Source organism: Cryptomeria japonica, chromosome 4 (genome assembly GCF_030272615.1).
Source record: "Cryptomeria japonica chromosome 4, Sugi_1.0, whole genome shotgun sequence".
Classification (NCBI taxonomy): domain Eukaryota; kingdom Viridiplantae; phylum Streptophyta; class Pinopsida; order Cupressales; family Cupressaceae; genus Cryptomeria; species Cryptomeria japonica.
In genome coordinates this window covers 529790447-529803128 of record NC_081408.1, presented here as the reverse complement: position 1 = coordinate 529803128, position 12682 = coordinate 529790447, and the positions used below count along the sequence as shown (strand labels likewise).

Sequence of the window (12682 nt, the reverse complement as noted above, 5' to 3'; positions counted from 1 at the left end):
ATGGAGGTCTGATAATATATAATTTAACAGCTCCAAAGCCTTTTCTAAACCTCTGAAAATGATCGACTCCTCCTTCCAAAAATAGTGCTACCCAACTACCATGAACCCAACGACCATGAAAATGCAACAAACTCCTTAAGCACAATATGGAAAATTAAGTTTTTTCCCACACTCAGCTGCAATCCCTCAGAAGATCTTTCACCTCCTCAATAATGTAAATAATAGGGTGTTTTCGTTCCCAAATGATTAGTCTGCAGAATACCTTGGCTCCACAAGTGTACACAAAGAAGATATCCAAACAACTGATGATGAACAATGAACCAACCTCCTCTATTTATTCTGTTCTCCTCCAATCAATAGGTTCCTTCTAGAAGATTCTTCTCATATCCTTTTATTACACTTTATTATTTTATTACACATTAATTAATTTAATTGCACTTTAAAATATTATTACATTATAATTAAAGTGCACACGTCTCAACATACGTGTAATCTACTTATGTCACTATAAAGACAAGTAGATACAAAATGTGAAGCCACAAATCACTGCCGAATCGACCCCCTAATCAATCTCCTTGGCCTACGAGGGTCCAATGATAAGTTAATCTTGTGAATGTTGGCGGACTAAGGAGAAATGAACATTACAATCTGCCCTCCCTGAAATTGCTTGTCCTCAAGCAATCTCAATATTGGATGCTACAAAATGTCATCTCTCTCCAATGTAGCATCCTCAACCGGCAAATCTTTCCACTTCACCAAATTTTCCCTGATGACTCTGTTCCTCAATCTACGCTCCCTGGAATCAATGATGGCCTCAAGTACTAATATCAGTTTCCCCTCTTCATCAAGAGGAGGTAGCACTGTGGAAGGTATAACAGGGTGTCCTATCGCCTTTTTAAGGCATGACAAATGAAAAACATTATGCACATTTGCATCTGTCGGCAACTCTAGCTCATAGGCCACCTCTCCAACTCGCCTGACAATCCTGAATGGCCCATAATAATGCCGCTTGAGCTTCTCCGCACCACTCTTCTTAAGTGTGGACTGCCTGTATGACTGCAACATCAAATACACCATGTCACCTAAATCGAATGATCGCTCAACTCGCTTCTGGTCCGCATTTTGTTTTTGTTGGTTTCCTGCCTTCTGTATGTTTTCCTTCAATGATCTCACAATGTCCTGACTCTGCTGAAAAAGATCCCTCGGCACTCTACTGTCACTCAACAACAAGTCCAGACAGTTGGGTGCATCATACCCATACAAAGCCATGAATACAATACTCACATAGATGCAACCACTTCACCCATGTCTGTTGCAGTCCGGCTATATAATTCCGAAGGTAACCTTCCACCCATTTGTTCACATTCCCCATCTGTCCATCAATCTGTGGGTGATAGCTCATACTAGGGGTGAGCTCGGTACCACTAAGTCTAAACAACTCCTACCAAAAATTACTCAAGAATTTGTTGTCCCTATCCCTAACTATAGTCAGAGGCAACCCATGAAATCTGAAAACCTCTCGGAAGAAAAGACCTGCAACCTGCACTGCTGAATAAGTAGTGGAGACCGAAAAGAAGTGAGCAAACTTCGTATGCCGATCAACAACCACATAAATACAATCACTGTCAAGAACTCTAGGCAATCCGATTTTGAAATGCATCGATAAACATTCCCACTTCCTGTCCGAAATGGAAAGTGGCAGGAGAAGTCTTGTTGGATACGTATGTTCCTGCTTGTTCTACTGACAAACAAGACGCTCCCTAACATACTGAATAACATCAGACTTGAGCGCCTTCCAAGTGAACCGTTCCCTGACCTGCCTATATGTCTAATAATAACAAGGATGTCCTACTATGGGAGAATCATGCAAGCCTCTCAAAATCATGTTCTTCATCTCTGATCCTAGTACAAGAAAGACCCTCCCTTTGTAAATGATGAGATCATTCACAATGGAGTACCTACTATCCTGCACTATACCATCCATGATGCTAGAGGCCCACGAATCCTTACAATATTCTGCTGACATCAAATGTCTCCAATCCTCAGTAATCTCAATCATAGCGTTCAAATGTGGCCTGCGAGACAATGCATCAGCAACAATATTATTCTTCCCTTTGACATAGGTGATGTCAAAGTCATACGCCTGCAACTTACTAACCCACTTCTGCTCGCAATCATTCAAATCTTGCTGCCCAAGGAAATGTCTCAAACTATTGTGGTATGTTTTGATGCTAAACTTGGCCAATGCCACAAGTCCGCTCAGGCCCCCTCAACTTCCTACTCTCATAAGCAATAGGGTGCATATCATGCATGAGGACTACACCAATTCCCTCTAGTGAAGGTATCATGTTGATTGACTGTCCTATCTCTTCCAATGTCTACCATATCATTGTTGCTACTATTGCTCCCACAAACACCACTATTTTCCCCTAAATTGTTCTGATGATTTTGTTTTGGATCGGATTGCTGATTATTGTGTGTTTGCTCCATTTTTCCTAGCAGCTGTGACATCATGTCAATCATGGTGTCAAACTTCCTCTCAATTCTAGCATCCTTATCATCTTCCGCCATGTTTGGAGCTGCCTTATCTTTTTCTCTCTCTTAAAGCTTTTCAAAATGTATCAACATTACGGACCTGTGCGTTATGATATTGTTGTCTTGGTTCTTCCCTGTTATAATATCTAATATCCCTTTCACTCATCAATCACAGGATGGCAGGATCTTGGCTCTGATGCCACTTAATTATCCCCTACAGTAGATAGACTAAATATGCAAGGAATATTTGCTAACAATTGCCTGTCAAACTGCGTGTTATGCTGATGGGCTGTCCCAGAGTTTTCAGACTTGTTTAAGATCAATGGATGACTAGCGAATAACTTCTAACTGATAGAATGATCACATAGGGTGATTCTGCAACTAATTCATGATACCATTGCATTCATTAGGACACATACACATGTACCTACAGCTAACAGACATTTCTTCTCATATCATTTTATTGGACTTTATTATTTTATTACACATTAATTAATTTAATTGCACTTTAAAATATTATTACATTATAATTAAAGTGCACACGTCTCAACATAGGTGTAATCTGATTATTTCACCATAAAGTCAAGTAGACACAAAATGTGAAGCCACAAATCGATGCCGAATTGACCCCCTGATCAATCTCCTTGGCCTACGAGGGTCCAATGATAGGCCAATCTCGTGAATGTTTGCCGACTATGGAGAAGGGGACATTACAAAAGATGAGACATTCATTCTGTCGCATTCCCTTCCTCAGAAAGCAGTTGACAACCTAAAAGCAATGAGAATTACATGTCAAGTGACAAGGAAGTGGGCTGAAAATACATCAAAGCAAGTCGAGCAATTCTTGGAGAGATGTGTTCAAAACTATGATAGAATAATCATATTCATAAATGAAATTCATCAAATAGAGGAGAATCGAGAAGACTTCCAAGATGTATAAGACAAGATAATACCTCGTCTAAGAGTGTTGAAAGAGTTGCCAATGTAGATGTTGATTCAGGAGGGTGTTATTGATGAAGGGGTTTCATATCATTTGAATCGATGGTACCATTCCTTGATAGTAAGGAACAAAATATTTGATAAGATGGAGGACGAATGCATGGATATTAAAGACACTTGAAAGGATACGGCTCAAGATCCTTAGTTCACTTGGGAAATTATTTGGACACAATGTCGATGATGCAAATGGTTTAAATTTCGAGGAATTAAGGGAGAGCATGAAAAATGTGTATCTCAAAGAAATCAGAGTTATGAAAGCAGATCAGCTACATGACATGTTTCCCCTTATGATTTGCCTAAACAGTTTTCAAAGGCAAGAAGACAAGTGGGAGGATACATTTGGCCGATGCATGGAAGCCTTGGAAGTGATAGGAGTGCAATTAGATGCCTTGCCGAGCATAGAAATGGAAGAACTCAATTCGTTGATGGCTAGCTTCATTGCATTCGCAACCAGAGAACGAGACGAGAGAAATCACATTTTCGAATCTAGTCCTATGGATTAGTTTGCAAGGTGTCGGTGTCATCTATGTTCCAAGTGGTCGTTCCTCCTTGTCCCATGTGTCAAAGTTGAATAACCAATCAATTGAGAGTTAGTTGAGATTTTTGCAATTAACCCTAATTAGGGTTTTATTTGTTAATCTTGGTTGTTGATCATTGATGAATCTAAACCATTTCTTTGTATTGGGTTGTCTATATAAACCCTCTTCTATTCATTTGTTAGAGAGAGATTTCAAAGAAATTGTTGTAGTGATACTTCTTAAGTAATAGACATAATTCATTGTTCAATATATTGTTGAATCTTTGTAAACATTTGCAAGTTAGCATGGTTTCTTGGGTCTCATTAGAATAGATTTAATTTCCAAGTTGATAATTTTTAATGTGGAGTTCATGTGTTCATAATTTTTATAATTGGATGATTTTCAATTATTTTGCAAAGCAAGCTTGAACAACTAAATGAAAACTTAACTTGTATTATTATATTCATTGTTCAATATATTGGTGAATATAGGTGGTATGAAAATATTTTGAATACCTTAGAAGATAGCATCATTCTTGTACAATTGTTGAATTTGGTGAAACAAAAATTCATTTTAAATTCCACTTTTGCAATTTTTGTCTCCAGAGTTCATAGGAATAGCTTAGGATTAGAATTATCTTCCTAAACCCTCACCCTTTTTCCATTTTTTTCCAAAATCATTCTAGAAAAAAAAAGTTACTGTGTTTGGAATCAGCAAAATCCTTAGATTGATTAACTCCTCAAACAATTACGTAAGTCCCCCTTGAGATTACCAACAAATCACAACGAACCAACTAAGACTATCCATACGAATTTGGGAAACTTGGAGTCATCTTTGTGATCATGCAGTTCAACTATTTAGCACATAGAAGATTTTGATCACGAGAGAATTGGATATCTCTGGGTATTTTATTCTATGTTGAACGTGCATAAAAACCACACCAACAAGTACCAAGTATGTCATGTGGGTTTGGTCTAGTGATCTCGATATGCATCCCCTTAGTCTCATCCTCCGAGATAACCCTTTTGAATCCTCTCCCCCAAGAGTGTTAGCCTTCTCAAGCTGAGAAGTAATAGTATATCTTCTAACCTCCTATCAAGACTCCTCTAGCTAATTATCCATGATCTCGGTCGTTCTCATCCACAAGATCTAGTGGTGGCGATGGTAGAGCAACTCTAAACCTATTGAGGCAACTGTCAACCCTCATTACTTCAAGTCTCCCTTGAGTACCTGGTGGTGCCACGTGGCTACAATGGCCAAGGGTACTACAACTAGAACTGCCTCGGCCCGTGAGGAAAGTTTTGCTAGCTAGAGTGTGGTTGTAACTAGTGAGACTATCTCGACTGAAGGTGAAATACTCACTATGGCAGTCTCTACTATAGGTGGTCCTACCAGTACCGAGTAGGCCTCAAGGGAATCATCCTCGAAATTGGCATTCTCAGTAGTGGCATCCTAAGTGGATGATGATACGACGATGGCCTCATACTCACCAATCTCTGTAATGTCCCAAATTTTAATAAAGTGACATAATTAAGTTAATTAATTAAGTGGTCCTAAATTTAATAATATCATAAGTACTTATTTAATTAATTAATTTAGTATTAAATAAAGGGGCCCAAATTAATAAAATAATAAACTATTGTCGCCCTGTTTGTGTTAAATTTTGTAACGTCGATCGTACTATTTCATGCTTCCGATATATATATATATATATTAATTTTTACTCCGTTCATGGTATTGGGTGTTACAGCGATTCTCAAACAAGTCGCACTCCTTCCGATCGGGTAAGTAAATGGTGACTAGTTTATATACTATGGTGAGAGGTACGTAGGGAAGAGATGTGTCTTCCCACATGGGAAGACATATCTCTTCACTATGTAACCCCTCATCCACTTATATAGCATGCTTACATTGAGGAGGATGGACACACCGAAATTAATAAGTGTTGTGCATCTTCAAAACACGCTATAGCAGATAAAATACAACTTTCAGATCATATCTCCATCTCCTCTATTTTGATCACAAAATTTTGAAAGAACTTAACATGGTATCAAAGCCAAGTTAAGGAAGATCATAATAAAATTTTGTAATGATCTCATAAACTTTCACCACGATCTTACTAAGATCACATTCCCATAATCCTAATGGCAACCGCAGTTAGGTTTGAAGATAGATTAGATGGAGCATCAAATCTTGTATCTTGGAAATTTAGGATCATGCTTGTTTTGAAAGAAAATAAAATTGACTCCCATGTCAAAAGTGAAATTCCTGAACCCTCTGATGATACAGAGAAAATTCAGTGGAACAAGGACAATGAGAAGGCCCTTAAGATAATTGTGGATTCAGTAAGAGACCACATTGTACCAATTATTTCTAAATGTGAGACGGCCTTTCAGATGTTCAAAGCACTAGCTGACATTTATGAAATCAACAACACTAGCAGGGCTCTCACCCTAAAGAATCAACTACACCATATAAAGATGAATAAAGGAGAAACAGTTACATCATATTTCTTGAGGATCACTGAGCTTAGGGATCAATTATCCACTATTGGACATCTAGTACACAACGAAAAACTTGCTATGATGGCCCTAAATGGACTTCCTACCTCATGGGAATCGTTCATTCAAGGAATCAGTGCTCGTTCTAAATTTCCCAAGTTTGATACATTGAAAACCGATTGCATTCAAGAGGAATCTCGGCTTGTCACAAGAGGAATAAAACAAAACAATGCTAATCAAGACATTCAAGTTCTAAACTCTAATTCCCACAAGAAAGGAAAGAAGAAGAACTTTAAGAGAAAGAGGGACAACAACTCAAATGGGAAGAGGTCTTCAAAGAAGAAGAGAGACATTTCTGAAGTACAATGTTTCAGATGTGACCAATATGGGCACTATGCAATGAAGTGTCCAGACAGGATCAAACAACAAGCTTCAATGGCAGAAATTAAGAAAGGGAGTAATTCCGAGAAGCTAGCCTTCTACTCAGCCCTCTCTACTCAAGTCACCGCCAGTTTCAACACATGGGTGATTGACAACAGAGCATCTCGACACATCACTGGATTTCGTGAGCACCTAGATACACTTGTGGAAAGTTCAAATGAAGAATTGACAATTAGTGATGACTCAAATTATCCAGTTATGGGAATAGGAACCTGCAATATCAACCTAAAGTAAAGCATATCCCTACAGCTGACTCGAGTTCTATTTGTACCTGGTATATAGAGAAACCTTGTCTCAGTTTCTGCACTTGAAAATAAGGGTTATAGATTAACCTTTATGGAAGGAAAGGTACTTGCTTAGCCAAAGAACTCCACCATCAAGAAAGCCCACACCATTGGAGTAAGACAACGGAGCCTCTACAGACTTTGCACCACTCCACCTCTAGCCTTGATTCATGAGACTCCAGATTCGAATGAACTTTAGCACAGAAGATTAGGGCACCTTCATTTCCATGCCCTACCTAAGATAGAGAAGATGATGATCGGCTTACCCAAGCTAAGTCAAAAATATGAAGGAGCTTGCAAAGGGTGTGCCTTGGGAAAGAATACTAAAGGGTCTTTTAATTCTAGCAACAGCAAATCCAAAAATGTATTAGAATTAGTTCATTCTGATTTATGTGGACCCATGTTTGTACCCTCGTTAGGGGGATTTTTATATGATGTAATATTTGTAGATGATTATTCTAGGAAGACCTGGATATATTTTCTGAGGTACAAAGAATGTGAAGAAATCCTTTCTAAAGTTAAGGAATTCAAAGCTCTTGCAGAAAATATGACAGGTAAGAAAAACATAACCTTAAGAACAGACAATGGAGGGGAATACACTTCTGATATGTTTAAAGATTATTGTATAATGTTGGGATTAAGAGGGAGTTAACTGTACCTTATAACCCACAACAAAATGGGGTAGCTGAAAGAAAGAATAGGACTATAGTAGAGACTGCTAGGGCTATGTTGTTTGACCAAAATATAGAAACCTCATTTTGGGCTGAAGCATCTAGGGCAGCTGTGTACATTCAAAATAGATGTCCTCATTCTCTTCTTGACAATAAAACCCTTGAAGAAGCCTTTACTGGCAACAAACCTAACATAAGTCATTTCCGGATCTTTGGGTGTCCAGTCTAGGGCTATGTTGTTTGACCAAAATATAGAAACCTCATTTTGGGCTGAAGCATCTAGGGCAGCTGTGTACATTCAAAATAGATGTCCTCATTCTCTTCTTGACAATAAAACCCTTGAAGAAGCCTTTACTGGCAACAAACCTAACATAAGTCATTTCCGGATCTTTAGGTGTCCAGTCTATATTCATGTCCCCAAAGAAAAGAGGTCAAAGTTAGAACCCTCTGGAAAGAAAGGAGTATTTGTTGGGTATAGTGAAACCTCTAAAGCCTACAGAATATACATACCTGGTCAAAGACAAATTGAACTAAGCAGAGATGTCATCTTTGAGGAAGACATAGCATTCAAGAGGTCCAAAAGCTCTAATGAATTAGAACACGAAGATCCTCCTACAAGCTTGGATGAGGATTCCACCCTTGAGATTCAGAGGGAGACCCCTGAAGATGTTTAGCATGAAGTTCAAGGCTTACCTTTAGAAGAAAATTATCCCGAAACTAGGAAGAGACCACTTTGGGCTAAAAAGATGCTTCAAGAAGCTGAAAATTATGCTGCTCCAAAGGGGACCTTTAGAGAAAGTAAGAGACCTAACCAATATTCCACTTATACTACCTTGATGAGTGAGATCATTGATGCAAAACCTTCCTATGTTGGAGATGCGCTCAAGCATCAAGTTTGGAAAGATGCTATGTCAGAAGAGTATCCGTCAATTCTGAAAAATGATGTCTGGGATATTGTGCCTAGGCCTAAAGGCAAATTTGTGGTATCTTCCAAATAGCTCTTCAAAATCAAACATGCAGCAGATGGCAGCATTAAGAAGCACAAAGCAAGGTTTGTTGCTAGTTTCTCACAGAAAGAAGGTATTGACTATGAAGAGACATTTGCTCCTGTTGCCAGATACACTTATGTGCGAGCAATTTTGTCTATTGCAGCATCTAAAGGATGGAAAGTCCATCAAATGGATGTTAAGACTGCTTTTCTGAATGGTAAGATTGAAGAAGAAGTTTATTTGGAGCAACCTGAATGTTTTGTGATTCATAAGGCTGAATCACATGTCTACAGATTAAAGAAAGCTCTATATGGACTGAAACAGGCCCCCAGAGCATGGTATGAAAGAATTGATCACTATCTTCTGCAATTAGGGTTTTCCAAGAATGAAGCAGATCCAAATCTCTACTACAAGGTAATCATGGTGAATTATTAATTCTTATTCTTTATGTTGATGATCTACTAATCACAGCAGAGGATAATTGTATTTCTCAATATAAGAAAGAATTAGCCTCTGAGTTTGATATGAAAGATTTAGGAATTCTTCACTACTTCCTTGGATTGGAAGTTTGGCAGCAGGCAGATGGTATAATCCTTAATCAAGGAAAATACACCATTGATATACTCAAGAGATTTGGAATGATGGATTGTAGATTCATGACCATACCTATGGTGACAAATCTGCACAAACTAAAGGAAGCAACTGCAGAATCAAAGTTTGCAGATCCTACCCTCTACAGACAGATTATTGGATCTCTGATGTATTTGGCAAACACAAGACCTGATATATGTTATGTTGTTAATGCACTAAGTCAGTTCATGTGTGAACCTAGGGAAATACATCTTGTTGCTACAAAACATATTCTGAGATATCTTCGAGGAACTATTGGTTTTGGTCTGAAGTATAAACATGTAGACATTGACCTACATGGATTCACTGATTCTGATTGGGTTGGAAGCGTAGTTGACACGACAAGCACATCAGGATGTTGCTTCAGTTTAGGATCAGGAATGATCTCATGGATATGTAGAAAACAGTCTTCAGTTGCTTAGAGTTCTACAGAAGTTGAATACATTGCAGCCTCCATGGGAGCAAGAGAAGCAGTATGTCTTCGGAAACTGCTTGTAGGACTGTTTGGTTAGCCCTTAAATCCTACTGTCATCTACTGTGACAATCAGAGTTGTATCAAGCTTTCAATGAATCCAGTATTTCATGACAGGTCGAAACACATTGAGATTCCTTATCACTATGTTCGAGATATGGTGGAAAGGAATGTGATCCGACTGAATTATATTGGTACAGGTGATCAGATTGCAGACATTCTTACCAAGCCTCTCTCCAAGATCAAGATTGAACACTTTAGAGATAAACTTGGTATAGTTGAAAATGTTATTTAATTTTGAGATAGTCTCATTTATTCTGATACACTAATATATTTAAAGATGTTTAGTGTGTAAACTCTTTTATTTGTCATGTGTGTGACTGCATGGGCCTTCTGTGAACATTATTGAAGGGTGACGACTTTTCAATAATGAACACTTGTTTCAAATTGATATTGTAAGGTGATGATTTTTATCAATTTAACTATCTTGATGGATATCATGTGACTTGATATCTGTGGACATGTCATGATAGTATATATATCTCTAAGACATTATGGTAGATATTTGTTGGTTGATATCATTAATAAACCATAATTATGATAGAGATCTTCATGGTGAATATTATGAACATAATATTCGTGGACATGCCATGAAATCATTATCAGTATGGTAGGCATCATGTGACTTGATGCCAGTGCACATACCTTACTCGATAACTATGAGTTATGGTGAGTATAATGAGACTTGATATTCATTGTTGAACCATATCTCTGAATATCACTATGGTGTGATATCTCCTCTCTTCACAATCAATGGATGAATTATGATGTTTTCTCTAACACGAAATATGTCCTCCCTAGTTAAGAGGGACTGTTAAATTTTGTAACGTCGGTCATACTATTTCATGCTTCCGATATATATATATATATATATATATATATTAATTTTTACACCGTTCATGGTATCGGGTGGTAAAGCGATTCTCAAACAAGTCGCACTCCTTCCGATCGGGTAAGTAAATGGTGACTAGTTTATGTACTATGGTGAGAGTGTTGACGTGTCTGAAATCGCATTGCTGCAAACTCCATATGGCCAACGCAGAATAGAATAGCCGACTGATTATCCTACTCTCTCTTGAGATAAGGAAGTCTCTAATGTTGTTTTTTAAGTTTGATCAAAGGAGACAACCACAAGGTTTCTTTCGTCAAGTCTTGACTGCGGTTTCTCTCAGTGGCCTGATGTGTTTATGCTGGAAACACAAGGGGGACTTACGTTTAACTGGCAACAAGCTAGTCTGCTGTGATACGCGAATTACGCAATAAAGAGCAAAAGGAAAGGGTTAGGAGATCTAAAACTAACAACACGGGTATGCGGGTAGACGAATTCCACATAACCAATTCCTGCTTGGCCAGAATAGCTCACAACCTTGCAAGAACAGTGCAATCTTCAAAGGGACTTGGAAGATTTTCAGACTGGAGACGCACGACTAAGCACCCAATTCTGGCGCAACTCAGACGGACCCCTGCAATTGAACTAAGCACAATCGAAGGCTCAGGTTAACCACACAAAAAGATACACAATCAGTATATCCTCAGTGGTATGAGCCTGAATCTATCAAATACCTGCACACCCAAAATAGAAAGATCTATCTAAAATGCTGAAAGAAACCATGCAAACAGGATGAAAACAAGACAATAAACACCAAATCAATGTTCATATATTGATCTCAACTGCCTATTACAACAATTATCCTAGTAAGTCCTAATTGCAGCGTTATCAGTAAATTATTGAGGGTTATGCTCCAAAACAACCCTATCCCATTTTGAGATGTGTTATAAGGGCGAAAAGGGTACCCAAAACTGGCTTTACATTTCGAATATTGGTTTTGTATCAAAAGTTATGGCCAAAAAGGTTGATTTGCTGCACTTTTAGGCCTAGTGGGGAAAGCGGCCAGTCACATTATTAAGGCATTTTGAACAAAGAAAATGTTATGCCTTGCACACACTCCCCGTCATCGATAGGGTCCCCCTTTCGATGTTTTCTCATCTCGTCCTCGCTCAAGTCCTGAGTAGGGAGTTCCGGTAATTTGGAGAGAAGATGCAACAATTAGAAATTTCAGGTATTCAGGAGAAAAGGAAATTCGCCTTGGAGGTTGGTCGCAATTTCGATTGCAAGGTGAGAATAGGGTGAGCGAGCATAACGTTTTCCAATTTCATCTTGAAAGACTAAAGGTTAGACAAAGTTGGTAAAATCGGAATGAGGGCCGAAAATCACCTAAAGTTTGAAAATCAGCCTACAAGGCCAGAACGTGAGAAAATTCGTGAAACTCCCTAAGTTTACAAAATGTCATTTTAGGCCGAAAAGTAACAAAGGGAACTAAATCGGCTAAAGTTTGCAAAATGTCATTTTAGGCCAAAAAGTAACGAACGGAACTAAATCGCCTAAGTTTGCAAAATGTCATTTTATGCCGAAAAATAACGAAGTCATCAAAATCGCCTAAGTTTGCAAAATGTCATTTTAGGCCGAAAAGTGCAAAACTCACAAAACTACCTTTAACACGAAAAAGACATTAACTTCAAGTCACGCAAAATGGCCATTTAGGCCGAAAATGTCTAAAATTCGTGAAATCCTCCAAATGCCC

At 38.3% G+C, this 12682-nt stretch overlaps 1 protein-coding gene across 1 annotated transcript; it reads right to left on the bottom strand.

The window, feature by feature from the left end:
• Nucleotides 1–696: 696 nt before the first annotated feature.
• LOC131875201 (uncharacterized) lies at nucleotides 697–1269 on the bottom strand. The gene has a single exon (XM_059219258.1). It carries the CDS (start codon nucleotides 1267–1269, stop codon nucleotides 697–699), a length of 573 nt encoding a protein of 190 aa, XP_059075241.1.
• Nucleotides 1270–12682: the final 11413 nt, after the last annotated feature.